An 18,116-nucleotide genomic window follows, 5' to 3' on the forward strand; every position below is an offset into this window, starting at 1 on the left:
ATAAATAAGTGTGCTTACTTCGATCCTAGACAAAATGATAGAACTAATAATCAGATGTATATGATTATCAAATGTTACGTTCTCATGGAGCATAAATCTTATTACATGTGATTTGGAAAATTCGATCGTAGCAGAAATACGTGAATCATATCATTTTTTCTAAAATTTTGAGAACTCGCTGTAGTTACTTTTTGGTGCGCTATGGATAAACTCAAAATATCAATGCAGTAGTTTGTAAATCACACTGACTTAGTTGGACAAACCATATATGAAATACTCAAACTGAGAAGGAAAGATTGGGAGGAATTTTTATATCTCAACACCTCAAGTAACGTAATAATCATATATTTCTTGTTATTATTTCTATCCTTTTTCTTGAATAAATCAATCGATCAAATTCTAGAAAGCTACATGATTCTAAAAAAATTCTTATGGAACCAAAATGAATCTTATTTTATCGAACACGAGTCATATTTTCAATATACAATCTACAAAAATATTATTTACGAGGAAGCAAAGCTTTGTATCTTCACTCAACCGTAAAATGTTCAGGTTCCCTTCTCCATAATTTTCCGGTCTAGCGTTGCTCTCTGAGCTTTTTTCAAAGGTTTTTCGTTTCTTTTTTTCCTAAAAGTTTATTGTTTACTTCACTTTTTTTTTTGGATTTGACCCTTCAAATTTTGCTTAAGCACACTGTCAACTGAAAAAGATTGTTTCCTGCATTCAGATATTAACTGATGGATTTGCTTAGCACAAACTGCTGGCCCAGGGCCAAATCATGCACTCTGCATCTTCATACAGCATTCTGATTCTTGGGTAATTCTGAATTCCTTAGCCCAAGAAAATTGGTTGAATTGTTGAAGCTGAATACAGGAATGTTGAAAATGTTACCTTTTTAAATTACCCATTTCTTGAATCAGTTATAGATCGAGGGCTTAGCTGCAACAATTGCACTTTGCTTAAAATCTCCACCAGGATATACCGTGTGAGTTTCCTAGTTTCCCTTCCCCTTGTTTACTTTCATTTCTTAACTTGCTACTACTTACTAGTTTACTCAGGGACAGTCGAAAGTTGAAAAAAACATTAAATTTTAATTTGTGATTTTTCAACAGATGTTAGTTTATCTTTTCAAAGTATATTTAGTAGTCCAGCAGACCAAATTCTCGAGTGCACCTCTAAATTTACTCATACGAAAACTTTGTACAAGGAGAAGTGGAAGTAATATAAGTGATTTGGCTTACAGAATCAGATCAAGAAGTATTCAAGAAAAGAAAAAACTCAAGAAAAGGGCAAGAATTTGTTTCCGGTTGAGCAAATACCAAACCAAAACATTGGCCCAGACAGTCCATCTTCAGGGACTGCTTATATTGAAGATGAGAATAAGATATTCTCCTCAAATACAACGAAGATTGAGACTTCAGTTATCGTCCCATCGAGAAATGATGTGCTTCGAGCATGCACCGTCACATGTGGTTTAGTAGGTTCTCTAGGTGTTTTAATTCGACAGGTAGGTTTCCTATGCTAAATCTACAGTGATTTCTTGTTGGTTGTTAGCTGTTTGTTTTCTTTCTTTACTCTTTATATGGAATTCTGTGATTAATTGCCATTTGCCATTCTTGAGCAAGTTATTTAGTTTCATTGTTTGATCTGACAAACGTTAGGCATGGCTTGAATTATCATACTTGTATGATATGAAAACTCTGCCAAAAACTCAAGTTTTATGTTGTGGACCGTTGTCTCTTAGATTTCTCGTTTTGCATTTTTGCATCAGGAGAAGGATGGCCTCTCAATGACTGTTTGGCGAACATAACATGTAGGATTTTCAAGTTTTTACCTATTGACTCGTAGGATTAGTATAAATGAGTAAGATATGAACAGTATGTTGTGAAATTTTTGCCATCACCGATCACACATAAATAACATTTTTTTCCCATTTGGGATGTTATCTTGAAGTTTTCTGTTATGGACAATTGGTTTTGAATTATGGCATCTTGAGTTGGTTGTGGGATCCATTCTACTTGTGTCGTCAACTCGGTTCTTGCTATTGAAGATATGGCCAGATTTTGCAAAGTCTAGTGAAATAGCTAATTAGCTGGTATATCCATTCATCTTCAATTCTTCATGGTCTTGGGTGTGTGATGAACTTTTGTAAATTGTCTTTAATACTATTTAATCTTAGGTTCTTACATCCTTGAAACCTCTGGATTACTTGGTTGTTGCATTTCTCCCTGGAATAAGTGAAGTAAATCTTTGTTTCCTATATCATGATCAGCATTTTTCGACATCATGGTAGCATAGAAACCCTGTTAAAAGTCGACGTTTTCTTGACGTGGATTAAGCAGGAACTACTTTTCCGTGGTGCGCTATTGCCAATTTTCGGAATAAATTGGACGAATATACTTGCAGTTGCTGCCTTATTCTGCATATTACATTTGGGAGGTGGTCGAAATTACTCCTTTGCAATCTGGTACATCTCATCCTAGTTATCTCTATCCCGTACCTATATGTGGTATTCCCATGTTTAATAACTTAATCTTTCTCAGGCCCACATTTGTTGGGCTTGTGTACGGTTATGCAACAATTTTAACCTCGAGTGCCACGGTGCCAATGCCTTCTCATGCTCTCAACAACTTATATCATCTTGCGATATCAGAGAGCGTTGGTCGACGAATCTGGTTAACTCCTCCTTTTAGACATAGTATGTAAGTAAACTATATAAACCTTATCGTTTATGTTTTTTCCATACAAATTATATTTTGTTTGCAGATTCTAGCAATCATGGAAATAATATTTCTTGGGAAAGAAAAATTATATCTTATGATTATAAATTCTAGCAATCTTTACGGAAATCATACCTCTTGGGAAAGTTTATATAATTTGGCATAGTTGTTTGCCAAAAACTTGTGTGAGACGGTCTCACGGGGCGTATTTGTGAGACGGATCTGTTATTTGGGTCATCCATGAAAAAGTATTACTTTTTTTGTTAGAAGTATTACTTTTTATTGTGAATATGGGTAGGATTTACCCGTCTCACAGATTAAGATCCGTGAGACGGTCTCACATGAGACCCACTCTAGTTGTTTTGACTGGAGATTATGAGCTGGCACATTGATTCTTCCATTACTTGAATGCTAAAAAAATCAATCTTGAAAGATTTACCAAATTAGGAGTAAATTAAAACAATTTCTGGAACGTATCAAGTAAAATCATAATGTGTATATAGGTCAGTTTAGTATAAACTTTTGGGACAAACATTTGATAAGAGTGTCATTTTCTTGAATCCCCCGAGTTGTTGAGGTTTGGAGCAATGAGTTCTTCTTCTGCATTAGTCTCAATACTGCTATTTTTTGCCTTCATGACCGAGATCAAGGTTGATGCTGGTCTAAATGGGCGCTTACCTCTTATCGTCGATCCTAAGACCCTCGGATCCTCGGAAGTTATAATCCCCGTTTACCGTAAACTCTCGACACCTTATACATTATCTGAATGAAACATGGTTTTAATATCTACTTTATCCAGAGAAAAAAAACATCCCTGTAGCATACATTGTGGTCCTACGTAAACTATTTATTGCATCATTCATTTATCCGATTACATGTGCTACACAAGATTTGTTCTCCGAGTGCAGTGTTCAGAAGTTCTCTGTCTAGTCTTCCATTTTTATCCGTCTCGATCAATTCTGTTTATGCCTCGAATATGACTCTTTATGGTTTATTTCTCTGTTTACCTTGACCCTTTCTAGATTTGAAAATATTATGTTGGTTTATTAACAATTTGTTCATTTCATTTCCGAACAAAATATGTCGAAATCGGCTTCTAACACAAGTAATTTTGTCGGTCTTGACAGCATGCACAAGTCACTGCTCTTCTTCTTGCTGTTACTGCAACATACAGAAAATGCCTCCAGTTTGCGAGCAATGCTGCAGATCTCCACTCGACTAATCCGTATCTGCTGATGGATTAGCATGGATCCTGGCAGCAGCCGGGGAACCTATACGCCAGTATAGTATATTATGTTATTTAGCTACATCCATTTTCTGGGAAAAAATTGATTATTTTGTTGGAAATATTTGGTTATCGCAGGATTTTCGAAGAAATTCGTTATTATGGTTAATCTTAGTGCAAGCACCAAATTTGACCTTTTTAAGATAGAAATAACACATAGTTCCGTTTTTGAAGTTTAATCTTTTTTTTAAAAAAAATCAATTATTGTTAAAATAATCGAATTGTCTTATCTACTTATTATAAATAAATTAATATCAAGACAGGAACAAATATCAAAATATTTCACAATACAATGTATAGTATTATAAGTTTGACATAAAAAATACAAATTTTCTAATAAATTACTTTATCTCCATTTTTTTTTAACTATATTCACTCATACAATACCATGTAAAAATCTCTTAAAATGAGTAAAAATAAATAGAGTAGGTCTCTTGTGAGACGGTCTCACGAATCTTTATCTGTGAGATAGGTCAACCCTATCGATATTTACAATAAAAAGTAATATTCTTAGCATAAAAAGTAATACTTTTCATGGATGAATCAAATAAGATATCTGTCTCACAAAATATGACCCGTGAGACCGTCTCCCACAAGTTTTTGCCAAATAAATAAATTCATTTTGTGTTATTCACACTCTATTTAACATATAAATGTTATTTACAAAGGTTGAAAATAACAAAAAAATTGCACCCCATCAAGAAAACCATTATTTTTCTTTATGGTAATCAAACATGTAAACATTATTCTTTTAACATATTCATGTTACTTTCTAAATCCCAATTGAACTTATTCGATACAATAAAATATTTATAATAAAAATGCCACAAATTTTTTTTAAAAGATTTTAATTAGATTTATTTAAGTTGGTATATATATATATATATATATAATTCAAGAGTCCTTTTTAGGACATTGTCCTTTTAGGGTGAAAACCATCCAAAAAATGGTTATGCCCAATGTTTTCAGAATTATTAAACATGTGATGATTGGTTGCTCCCCAGAGGAATATTTAAGGTAAATTGTATTTTGTTGTAAATTCTTGGAATCTTTAAAGCAATAATATTTCTTTGACAAATTTTATATATTATGTTATTATGATACATTCTAGCAATCTTTGAGGAAATAAAATTGGTTGGCAAAGTTCATGAAATCTTGCATAATTGAATGGCAACCAAAAAAAAAAAATTCAATGTTGAGAGATTCACTAAATCAGTTTCTGGAATTGATTTGAGTCAAGTCATAACTTGCATACAAAAATCAATTTTCTTGAGAGATTCAATAAATCAAGAGTAAAATCAATTTCTTGAATTGGTTGTGTCAAGTCAAAATTTGTATATATAGGTTAGTTTATTGCAAATTTCTGGCACAAACATTTGATAAAAGTCACTTTCTTGAATTCTTCCGGTTGTTGAGGTTCAAAAGCATTGAAGTCTTCTTTTGCATAGTCTCAATTCTGGTCTTTTTAACCTTCATGGCTGAAAAAATAAATATTTTTGTTTGATTGAAAATTTACTTATTTCATTTCCTACTTAAAAGGAAACGTTTCTTGTCTTGTAATACACGAATTTATCTCATAAATTCTTTTCTTTTTTTTTATAAGAATTTCGTCTTTCTAGAATATTGAATTTCTTAATTAGCTCTAGATGATTTGATCTTTATTATTTGGAAGAATTTATTTCCTAATACAAGGCTATTTTCTTTATTTTGGTAGAATCTATTTAAGCATATCAAGATCAACACAAGTCCATATATATTGAAGAATAACTACTGCACAATGGTCGAAAGGGCTAGAGAAATGAGACGAGTGAGATACGAGATAATTTTCTGAATAACTCACAAAGACGAAGCATCGTTGTTTTACTGTGTTGGAGATATTTGAAGACAACACACATACAAATTGTTGATTGAAAAACTGTTTTGTTACTCTGAATTTCGGCTACACAAATTTGCATTCTTGTGTGTTTGGTTATTTTTGTTATTGAGATTTTAGGGTGCAATTTACTTACTTGACTTGGTAAAGACAATAGTTTTTCGTTCCCTGATATTGATTTTGTAAACTCAATTTCTTTTCTAATGATTATTTTATCATGAGGCATCATACAAGTGTATTCATTTGTGCATAAATATCTCTGTGCTATTTTAATTTTTTGTGTTTTATATTACTCTATTGCATGTTATTACAAAGTGTTACAAATTACGAGACAATATGTATCTGATACACATAATTCTTACCGTTATGTTAAACTCAATATTTTCGTTTACCACGACATATCAAAATTGGTTTCTAACATTAGTCATTTGTCGGTTTACAAGATGCACATTTCATTGCTTTTATTCATCCTGTTATTGCAACATACATAAAATGCCTCCAGTTTGCGAGCAATGTTGCGGGACCTCCACGCGACTGATCCAGTCGATGGTTTAGCATGGATCTTGGCAGAAGCGGAGAACTCTGTTGTCTGTTTTTATAATAAGGCAAAAATTTGTGTAAGACGGTCTCACGGGTCGTATTTTGTGAGNGCGTCTGTTTTTATAATATGGCAAAAATTTGTGTAAGACGGTCTCACGGGTCGTATTTTGTGAGACAGATCTCTTATTTTGGTCATTCATGAAAAAATATTATTTTTTATACTAAGATTATTACTTTTTATTGTGAATATCGGTAGAATTGACCCATCTCCAGTGGCGGAGCCAGGAATCTGGCGTTACCCGGGCTAGAATTTTAAACTCTAACATTTTTTAATATTTTAAATTGATCTACCCGGGCTAATATCAAATTTATCCAAAATTATACATGAATTTACATATAAATTTTTTTAAAAAAAACATCTTTTAATATTTTAAATTGATCCACCCAGGCTAATATCAAATTTATCCAAAATTATACATGAATTTACATATAAATTTTTTTTAAAAAAAATTGGACCAGCCCGGGTAAAAGGACATGTACCTCCGCTCCTGCCCATCTCACAGATAAAGATTCGTGAGACTGTCTTACAAGAGACATACTTTTATAATAATATATATGTTGACAAATTATACAATGTATTTTAGCTACATCTATTTCCTAGAAACGATACCGTTTGTGTTGATTAATTTGTTCAAAATCTTTGGTTCTTGGTTATCATTAGAATTTGAAAAGAAATTCACTATCACTATCGATTTCATTGCAAATTTGAACCTTTTCAAAAAGAAAAATAACATATTATTTTAAAGGAAATCATTGAAGATGACAATCTTCCTTCGTCACCTTCTTACTATATCCCTATATTTGATCTTGGTCATCGCATATGGTTTGCCTAAAATGACCTATTTTATTCTTAAATATTATATTTTATTATAATATTATCCTCATAAATAAATACAAAGAGCTACAACCGACCGTTATATATTTGATTGTGCTTATGAGTCACCCGTTAACATCTTGTAAATTTCACGTTTTAGTTGTTCATTTTTTGACATAAAAAAATGTGTTAGATGTCTCACATTCAAATTTGACATTTTCATTCTCTTCAAAAATTATCAAATTTTATTTTCATTTTTCAAAACAAATGCGTATATATTTTCTTAATTTCTTTCAATGTTTAAAAAGAATTAAATATATCAAATTTCTATAAAAAAACAAAAGTCATTGGGCAAAATATGGATTTTTATTTTGTTTTCAAGTTTCAGGTTATTAAAAAAATTATATAAAAATTATGTATGACACGATTATTAGGTACAAAATATAAACCGGAAGATAACGGCAAGGAGATTTGATCCTCGTGGAAAAACATTCTTAATATTATTATTATTTTAAGGAAAAAACAATAAAAAAAGCCAGCTAGAGGGAGGTCATGTGGTCAAAGATGGATCACGTGGAGTTTGACTTGTTTTTTAAGTATATGTTTGCAACATTTCTTGTCACGGTATTGAATCGGTTTCGGGCCAACAACTGAAAACAGGGGAAGATGGCGAGTTGTGCTGCGAAAGGCGGCTGCCCCAGTGATTATGTGGCCATTGCCATCTCCTTTATCTCTATCCTCTTGTAATTTTTCTAATCTTTCAGGAATTTATGCAGAAACAAGTTTGGAACTTTTTGGCTTACATGTTTTGTGAACATTGTGTTTGTTTTATGTTACCTTTTGGTGATTTGGAGTTCTTTTCTTTGGTTGATTTGAAGTGGGATTTTTCTGGGGTTGATATCTGTGGTGCCATAGTTCAGGGTTCTTCCGTTGGAATGACATATTGTTTTTGTTTATGCTCTTTGCGTAGTTCTGAGGATTTGCTGCTGATTTCATTAGTGTGAAATGATCTTTATGTGCCAAAGACTCTTTTCCTTGTTATATACATTCAAGGATTTTGAAATATGTTCTTGTTTATTTCTGGGTATATTCTTTAACAGAGCTAAGATATAGCTGTTGCAATTGGTAGAGGTTGTGGGCCAAGTCCAATAAATATGGAGAGCCAAAAACTTGAGGAATAAAAGTAATTATGTCGAGGTTCTTGCTTCATTTTGGAGTGTGGACCCATTTTGGGTCTTGGGCTATTTGCTTTGGGATGGTTGTCTAAGTTTTCATATATTCAATTGTTAGTCTGGGTACTTTACAAGATTTTAGCTGATGGGGGCCCTTCATTGGTAGTGATTAGTGTACATTTTTTTTTAATTAGTGTACATTTTTTGATTGTGTATGAAAATGTTGTTTCTCTTGTATAGGCTTCTTGCCAAAGCCGTACCTGTGGTTCACATTGTTGTGATAAATAACCGTAAAGTTTGCAAATTAAAAATAATCAAACAATAGATATAAGAAAAACATAATTTACGAGTTATATATTTATCTCTTTGTGATTTTTTTCTTCGTGCGCCACAACATCAACATGACTCTAACGTAATGCAGTGTCATATGAACAATTATATTAGAAAAAAATTGAAATTGGCAAAAAATATAATATATGTTGCTAAAATTGAAATTTATCAATATAAACTATCAAAATAACAAAATGATAAATATAATGAACCAATATAATAAATAGGTAAGTATCACAATTTTTTGTGTTTTATTTTTTGAAATGAGTCCAACTACATAAATTCAAGAAAAGATGTCAAATAATCGAAAAGTAAAGTATAAAAGTTTAACAATGAGTTGACATAAGATAAAATAATAAATATATTGGACAAACATTACCATTTTATGCATACAAAATTTTTAAAAATTTAATTAATGAGCCGTGTAGCTTTATTGTTTGGGCTTTACATTATTTGATTAAATCCCCAATGAACACACTCATCATATTTAATCATGTTTTCAATGGGTCAATGTCCAAATTTTTTTTTTAAATGTCCAATTCACATATTATTTAAATGTAAGTCCCAACCAATGATTTTTTTTTTTGGCCCTTGCGAGGGTCGGGCCCTGAGACGAGGTACGGCTCTGCTTCTTGCAAAAGCTGCTGCTCCCTATTTAATTCACAGGATTCCACGACCTAAAGGCAGTGGCTTTTGGCTTGTAGTCGTTCAAGTTTTTGCCAGTTTCAGTCTTTTATTGGCACTTGTGGTAAAAGATCCCTCATCTGTTTTTGTATACAACTTCAGCTGCTATCATTGTTAGTTTTTAACAGTTTCATATTTAAATTTCCAGTTCAAACTTTTTTACTGACTTCATTGACATTGGATGTGACCTCTACAGATGGGCTTCGGTTTCTTAAGATTTAGAAGGAGGCATTGGTGGATATCTTGCTATGTATGGGCTGGTAATTTTTACATAAAGTTGTGACTACATTAGCATATTCCGCTTCAGTCCAAGATTTCTATTTCACATTTGTATTTGCATTGTTTAATAAAAACCCAAATGTTAATTTTTCTCACAGTTTGGGCTGAAGGTCCTCTAGGATTTGGCTTGCTGATGAGCTGTCGAATTGCACAGGTGTTTCAACTATATAACATATTTGCTAGGTACATGAATATGTTTCTGTTAAGTAAGAAAGCATTTATCTCCTAAGATTTTGGCAGACTCTTTCAACCTATATAAAGTGTTTCATGCTATTTCATAAGAAATAGTGTCCCGACTTCAAATCTGCTTAGTGTAATTATTTTTACTGACCCAACATGATTTTGTGCGTTCTTTTATTGATCTCATTCCTCTTGAGACTTGCGATTTTCCAGGAGACGTTTGCCACCTGTTCGATCATATATATTTCTTCCTTTGCTTCTCTTGCCCTGGATCGTGGCTGCAGCATGTATGGATTATTTCATATGAGTGTTTCTCTAGTTCCATTTTTGTATGTGGATAGCCACTCAACTTTTATTTATAGAAATTTAAGATATTCTTTATCTCAAATTGCTGTGGGTCACTTTTTGAATAGCTTTTGGTTGGTAATTGTCCAGAAATTAATTACTTTGCCAATTTACAGAATTGTCAATTGGCTTGATATATTATTCTTCGCTTAAATCTCTAGTTATTCTTTTGATCATGCTTACATCTACTATTTTAACTTTGATGCCTTGCTTCATTATTATTGGCATAATCTTACATTTTTTGCGATGCAGTTATTCAAATAAAAAAGCCTCTTAATAACCATTGCCACATGGGGACCCGATGCATCATCACAATTCTTAGTCTGCATGCAATTTATGTTTCAGTTTTGGTTGGTTTTACAGCAGCAGTTCGACATATAGAGTTTAGATTCCATGAACTCAAGGACCTCTGGCGAGGAATTTTAGTCTCCGCTTGTTCCATTGGTACATCCATATCTATCTTGTTTAAGAATTCTTATACTTGAAATAATCAACCACTCTTTGTGGATATATCCATGGAGAAGCCAGTTTCAGTTATCTTATCCGTTCTTTCTGTAAAGGGATATGGACGGTTTCTTATGTTCTGACTGAGGTCCATGAAGATGTTCCATGGCTTCAAATTATCTCGAGATTTTTGTTGCTCTTTATGGTATGCTTAACCTGGCTTATTATGGTATCATCGTCTCTGTATTTCTGCCTTAAGTTCGTTTTGCTTGTGATTTTATTCGATGAATTTTCATTTCTTATGATGGTTATTTGAACAAATTTTTCATCAGACCAGTGTACTTGTGGTGGTGTTTTTCACCATATCAACGTCGCAACCTCTTGTTTCTATTATGAGCTTGAATAGAAAAGAACACCAGGAATGCAAGACAATGGGTGACGTCCTGGGTATCATACCTGAATCTGGCGTTCTGTGTCAGAGGGAACCGGCTCAATTGGCAGATCCAAACGAACCTTTGGATAAACTTCTTCTGAACAGAAGATTTCGCCAGTCTTTCATGGAATTTGCCGATAGGTGCTTAGAAGTCCTCTGTTAAAGTACATATTGTTTCTTCTATTGACATACGGCTGAGTTTCGTTCTATCAATGCAGCTGTTTGGCTGGGGAAAGTGTCCATTTCTATGAAGAGGTGCAGCAGCTCGACAAAATCCCACATAATGATCATGTGAGAAGGATCTACATGGCAAGGCATATCATCGACAAATATATAACCCCAGGTATCATATTTTTCGTTTCCTCGTCATTGCCTTCCTAATTTTGGGTCGCTTTTTCATACTGTTCTAGATGTAGGTTCGACAATGGAGGTTAACATTTCTCACCGCAGTCGCCAAGAAATTCTCAATACTCTTGATTTAACCAACCTGGATCTCTTTAACAGTGCACTAAATGAGTTGATGCATCTAATGAAGATGGTCTGTTCTTGAATAACTCATTCTATCTTATTGTATTTTCAAGTGGGTTATTTTCTTACTCGCTTACCGTCATTTATATGCATTTTTATTGTATACGAAGAATTTGGCGAATGATTACTGGTCATCCACCTTCTTCCTAAAACTGAAAGAAGAGGACAGTATGAGGACCGTAGGCCATGATCTAGAACAGATCTCAGGTTGGAATTTCTCGCACAGGTTGAGCTCGATTCATTGTGCAGACGACCCTTTTCAACAAAATTACACATCCCAAGGACACTGGGATCCAGTCATGAATCAGGGAAATAAAAACTGCCGGTAAACTGTTTCTCCTTTCTTGCAAAAACTAATTCTTGATCCATCTTGGACGGATAGCGCAGATTACAAGACTGTCAAATGTATGCATTGTGTTATAACTGATCGATTATAGGATTTCTATGGCTTCCTCGAGTTGATTACATGCCGTCAAAGATTGAAGACGACTACTTTTTGCTTGTGGAGGCTATGGGAAATATATATGATGAATATACAGATATATAGGTACCGATCGATAACTTGTCGGAGTATTTCAAAGTAGGTCATCATACTAATGACTTACCGAGAACTTGTTGCAACTGTATAGCTCATTTTCTTACAATAGCAAATTTGGTTTACAGTTATAATACATTGCCAATCAAAATTACGCTAAATATTATGCCATGCACGAATTAAATGACAGTTGATATATATGAAAATCATTAGAAAATGTCATTTATCATCCTGTGAAAACCAAAAACAGCATAAAATCTAGTATGAAAAATAAATATTTATTATAAAGCCATGTATTTTTTAAATTTAAGCAAACCCCCCTCCCCCTTTTAGTTTCTTCTTACTAGTTTAAGCAAATAAATAAAGTTACTAGGAAAATAAAATTTAATTATTTATCATCTTGTCATTTTCCCTAATGTGGATTAATTAAATTTCTCGGGTATTACAAATAAACTATAATAAGAATAACCATCAATTTATTGATACTAGCTTTTTTTCTCATTATTTAACGATCCAATTTTTTAACAGAATTATGATAAATAATGAATTTTTTTTAATTTTTTATTAACTAATTAATTTAAAATTAAAAAAATATTTTTATTTACCGTTGTTTCACTTTTTAAAATAAAATTTAGACATAAATGCAAAAAAAACAAAGAGGGATTTGTTTGCTTGAACTTAAAAAACACGGGATAATATATGATCATTTATTTTTCATACAGGGTTTTATGATCTTTTTAGTTATCACATGGGTGATAAATTATATTTTTCCGAAAATACATTCGATTGAATTTTATGCAAAAAAAATTTCACTGATTCATTATATATATTTTTCATCATTTGACTTATTTGTGACATTGTTTGGTTCGTGGGATTTGACCGTATATGATGTATAATATAAAAATAACATAATGATATACATATATGATTATCATTTGTTGATAATGAGTCAAATATCAGATTAACCAAATATTTATGATTATTTAATCTCTTGTTTTTCATACCAAATGGTGTACCAGATTTATTGTAACTTAACTTATTAGTTTACTTGATTGTGATATTTTAATTAAAAAAAATTTATTTGTATTTTATTTAGCACCTTAATAAATATAAAAATCTTCACTTGTCCCCTTCATTAATCATTGTAATTTGTGTACCAAAATTGATCATCCCAACTCCCAAGCCAACTTTTTAACTCTTCGAGGACATTAAATATTTCAAACCTGAAGTATAACTGCATGGATGATGAAGGGTCCTTTCCTTAAATAATCCAACATGTTCCTTTCATTGCATGAAACCCGTAATTTTTAACCTAAAATGGAGAAAAGTGCAACCAATTTTTTTGGCCTCCACGTTATTTTGATGAACACCTCACATTCTATGATCCACAAACCCATCTTAAAGTAACACTTGACATGGAGAAGCCAATCGAGGAAAGTCATAGAAGTTTACCAAAAATCAATTTTCATATCCAAGAATCTCGTCTAAAATGATATTCGTTTCAATAAATTTTCACACCACACAATCATTGAGCCAAAATTTAATTTTGTTTTCTTCTTAATGATCATTGGAAGTCGCAATCACTATCCTTCAATGTACACTAATAAACTTCGAAATAACACAGCAATCTGAATACCAAAGTGATGCTCTCTCTTTTTATGGGTTGGATTTTGCTCATGAGTTTTTGTTATCACAATAAACTATAACTTGTCGGGCAAAGGTATTCATGGAGTTCAACAAATTAGCTAGTGATAATCACTTATAAACAAATGTTGAGGAGCAAGAGGAGATATATATATATACTCGTGTACCGACACATGCGTTACGTAGTGCTTGTACAATATTTTTTATAATTAATTTGGTTTATATTTAAATGAAGATTAAAATGTAATGATAATAAATAATGAGATACTACACTGTAATTTTGATATATGAATTAAAAAATAAATAGAAAAAAGAAAGAGGAGAAAAAAAGAACCAAAGTAGGATATATCATACTATATATCACACATTATTTTAGGGAAACAAATAAGGGATTCTTTTTCTAATCAAAATATACTAAATAATAAAATCACATTACAAAAAAATTATATAGAAAGTGTGTGATTTTTTTTAAACCCATTTTTTGGGACTAAAGTATCGCTGGGCCAGTGGCTATATGTAATTGAGCTCATTTGATCATAATTTTTTTTAAAAAAAAAAAATAAAACTTTGATTTACTGAATAATAAATAATAATCTGAAAATGCGAATTTATTAAGATGGCATCGGGTTGCTTTCCGAGAAGTCATAAGTAACCGTGTAATTAATAAATGAAAACCTGTCCCATGAAGGAAGAAGGAGCAGTTTCAGCCACTGAAATAAGCAGAGACAATAACTTAAATACACTTGCATGCCTGCATCACTTTTGATGGTCTGTTTTTTTTAGGTCAAATTGATGTGTACTTCTCAAAATAATCATAATACAAAGTAAGAATAAATTTTATACATAGTTTCTCAAAATAATTTGTCTCTATCCATATGCATACACAAATATTAGGATTAAACAATTAGCACTAAATCAAAAACAATATTAATTGTTAATCAAAACGAAACTTTATTTTCTTTTACTCGCAGTAACGTTGAGTGTACATCTACTTGGGTGCTAATAAGTCAAACTGTTTGACTTATGAATTCTTAAATGTGTGTCTATCTTATAGTGTTGTCTCATATCAACAAGACGTACATAAATTCAATTAGTGAAAAAACATATATTTTGGTTTCTACAAAGATTGAAATTATGGAGACCAGTCAAGGAACTTTGGTCTAATAGCAAAGGTGAAGTCCCAAAATTCAAGAATTTTTGGATTAGAATATTTATCTATGAGTTGTTTAGTTACACAAAAATCGACGGATGTACTTCCCTGTGTGAATAACAGGAACTAAGTTTAATGTTTGCGAAACAAAATTCGAGGTAGTTGTTGTCTACATAGAATTTACTGCAGACCAGTTGCCCATTTTCTCTTTGAAGTTTGAAAACACACTTCCATATAAAAAAGTTACAATATATAATATCATATCCATGTATATTAGTTTTTTTTTTTCTAGTATACAATATTTTTTGTGGAAAAATATTTTGGATTATGTTAGAATTAAGGACTTTAGAGATAATACTACTCGTTTCTTATTTTTGATATCTATAATAAATTTGTAAATTAACATGATTTGATCATTTTATGAATTTATAATAGTGGTGATTGTTTTGGATATTTTTCACGCGGTTCGTGAGATAAGATGAAGAAAAAAAACAATGATAAATTGAAAATAAAAATAAAATATGATTATTTTATAACTCAAATTATTGTAAAATTTGAACAAATACAGGATGATACAAGGACGTTAAATTTTACGAGATAGTCTATTAATTTGTATGCCTGTCACGTAATTCAGGCCTGAACAAAAAATGGTTTCAATTCCATGCTGCATCGATCACCTAAAAACACAGCCCGCGTGGATCATCTTCCTCTCTTCTCTAGCTTTCTTCTCCATCTTTATGAAGTGCATGCTGATCCTCCAATGGGTTTCCAGAACCTTTATCAGACCAGCAAAAGACCTGAAAATCTACGGGTCCTGGGCGCTGGTCACCGGCTCCACTGATGGAACCGGCGTGGCGTTTGTTTTCAAACTCGCGGAGAAGGGTCTGAACTTGGTACTCGTCAGCAGGAATCCGTGCAGGTTGAAACAAATTTCGGGTCAAATCGAGGCGAAATATCCCGAGATTGCCGTCGAGATTCTTGAGCTGGAATTTTCTTCAGCTTTAGCTGTCTCCAGGGTTGATGGAGCGTTGAAGGAGATGATCCAGGGCCTGGATATGATCAACAATGAGGGAATTACATATCCAGGAGCGATGTATTTTCACGAAGTGAGTGAGAATGTTTGGATGAATTTTGTTAAGGTTAACGTCTTAAGTACCACCTATGTTACGAAAGCTGTGATACGAGGAATGATCAGCCGGGGGCGAGGCGCCATTGTTAATATTGGTTCAGGTGCTGCCATTGTTATACCTTCGCATACTCTTTATGCAATATATGCTGCTCCAAAGCGTAAGAACAATCTTCCCCCTTCCTCTCCAACGAGGTTTTCCAAGTTTCTTCATGTTTTTTTGTTAACAAGTCAAAAATGGCCAAATAACATATTACAATCAGAAAACCAGAAAAAAACATATGAACTCCTATAATAAATAAATTTTTTAAAAAATTAACGACCATTTAAAACCAGATTTTATTAAAATTTAAGCGTAAAACCCCTTGCAAAAGGCGTAATTGTGCTTCATTTAAAAAAAAAAAAAACAAATGGCTTTAAAATGCTGTTGATTTTATATATAAGCTAGGTCGTATGCTTTGGTATTTCACGGGTTGAAAAAATGCAATATTCTCTAAAAAAAAATTGTCGACGAAATTTCAAATTATTTAAATTTTAGACTAATATCAAATCATGAAATATTTTAGATGCTAAAAATGATCTTACTTAAAGAAACTAATCCTTTCAAAATATTGGAGTACTCCATCGATTAATGATAATATGTAATTTGTAACGAGCACATTTTACAAACCTTATAATGTATAAAATTTAATGACATATTACCATGGTTAAATTTAATGGGCCAACTTTAATTAACTTTTAAAATTTAATTTTGAAAAATCTTTAGAATGTTTTTTTAAAAAAATTATTGTATATGGAATTATTAATTAAGTGTGACACTATGATCATAACAACAGGCTATTTCTTTTACTTTATTATTGCAGTTTTCTATATTATTTATTTTAATTACTTTATAAAAAATTCCTGAAAAATCAATTCTATTTATCGGGTTGACTCGAACCTTTTGAAAAGATGTGTAGATTTGCCAAAAATATAGAGCCATTTTTCATAAAAAGATGCGTACGAAATTTATTTAAAAAATGGAACTAGTTGAATAAATGATACTCATCACGTTTCGTCCCACCTTATATATAAATTTAGTACTCTGGCCTCATTAAATATGAATCATTCAGTTTGGTGAAAGACATTTTATGCATGTATTCTGTCTCCATCCGTTGTATCACAATCAGGAGAAGTTAGTTTGGCTTCCTCATTTTTTAAATTTATCACGGATTTGTCATATAAGAAGTGAGCATTAATCGACACACGTGATACATGTATTACGCAATTTTTTGTTTTTGGAAAAACGGTTTTTGAAACTTATACATCGTTTTTCAGCTAGATTAGTAGAACAGATCGTTACATGAAATGTGGTGTGTTAAAAAAAAAAGATACGATGTTGGGATTTTCGACACCAGTTATATGATATCTGACGGTTTATTCGATCAATGGATGTAAAATGTTAATCAAGAAAGATGATGATCAGGTACCATTATATGTGTCAACCAAAAGGGCATCAAGAGTTGCATTTGTGGAGAAATCATCTGTCTTTATACCAACCGCGCACAACAATATGTGGAAGCAGCAATTAGGCAGATAGGCTACGAATCGAGGGGCGCTGCGCCTCTTATTGGGCACATTCCATCCAGTGGTATTTCGCCTCCATCTTGCTTGATTTTCTTCTCGACACTTGGCATCTTTCGATTGCGAGACGACGTAGGTTGTTAGCTCTAGCCTCTAAGTTATTAATACTTCAACTTAATTAATTGATTTTTATTTTTTGTATTACCCTCGATAGTGATGTGAACTTTTTAAAATATTGCTATATACACAACACATATAATGAAAGAGCGCGGCGGATTGATCTAATTCATATTTAGAGTAAAAAATAATATTTTTGATATAAAAAATAATATTTTTTCACGAGTGAGATTGGATAAAAGATACATCTCATAAAATCTATTCGTGAGACGGCCTCACATGACTTTTTTGTAG

General features: G+C 32.2%; 3 protein-coding genes across 5 annotated transcripts; all 3 read left to right on the forward strand.

Moving 5' to 3' along the window:
• Nucleotides 1-853: 853 nt before the first annotated feature.
• Nucleotides 854-4,095, forward strand: LOC140990148 (uncharacterized; the record flags this gene model as incomplete). The annotated part of the gene is made up of 5 exons (XM_073459726.1): nucleotides 854-985; nucleotides 1,244-1,507; nucleotides 2,343-2,467; nucleotides 2,544-2,702; nucleotides 3,848-4,095. Coding segments are annotated over 5 exons (789 nt in total), but the record flags the coding sequence as incomplete, so codon positions are not given.
• Nucleotides 4,096-7,883: 3,788 nt separating this feature from the next.
• On the forward strand, nucleotides 7,884-12,319 carry LOC140989220 (regulator of G-protein signaling 1-like). Of its 3 annotated transcripts, XR_012177456.1 has the most exons (13): nucleotides 7,884-8,034; nucleotides 9,421-9,542; nucleotides 9,675-9,738; nucleotides 9,856-9,940; nucleotides 10,151-10,224; nucleotides 10,535-10,726; nucleotides 10,843-10,931; nucleotides 11,059-11,300; nucleotides 11,378-11,502; nucleotides 11,576-11,697; nucleotides 11,798-12,012; nucleotides 12,125-12,235; nucleotides 12,290-12,319. XR_012177456.1 is itself a non-coding variant. In XM_073458366.1 (12 exons), exons 1-12 carry the CDS (start codon nucleotides 7,959-7,961, stop codon nucleotides 12,147-12,149), a joined length of 1,431 nt encoding a protein of 476 aa, XP_073314467.1. In that variant the 5' UTR covers nucleotides 7,884-7,958; the 3' UTR covers nucleotides 12,150-12,275. The 3 variants fall into 3 exon arrangements, 2 of the variants coding, with proteins under 2 accessions (XP_073314467.1, XP_073314468.1); XM_073458366.1 differs by lacking the exon at nucleotides 12,290-12,319 and having other exon boundaries at nucleotides 12,125-12,275; XM_073458367.1 differs by lacking the exon at nucleotides 12,290-12,319 and having other exon boundaries at nucleotides 7,910-8,704; nucleotides 9,422-9,542; nucleotides 12,125-12,275.
• A 3,305-nt stretch (nucleotides 12,320-15,624) lies between these two features.
• LOC140990754 (very-long-chain 3-oxoacyl-CoA reductase 1-like) lies at nucleotides 15,625-16,451 on the forward strand. Its single transcript, XM_073460596.1, has one exon. It carries the CDS (start codon nucleotides 15,664-15,666, stop codon nucleotides 16,435-16,437), a length of 774 nt encoding a protein of 257 aa, XP_073316697.1. The 5' UTR covers nucleotides 15,625-15,663; the 3' UTR covers nucleotides 16,438-16,451.
• The last annotated feature ends 1,665 nt before the right edge of the window (nucleotides 16,452-18,116 follow it).

Source organism: Primulina huaijiensis, chromosome 12, assembly GCF_012295235.1.
Source record: "Primulina huaijiensis isolate GDHJ02 chromosome 12, ASM1229523v2, whole genome shotgun sequence".
Lineage (NCBI taxonomy): Eukaryota > Viridiplantae > Streptophyta > Magnoliopsida > Lamiales > Gesneriaceae > Primulina > Primulina huaijiensis.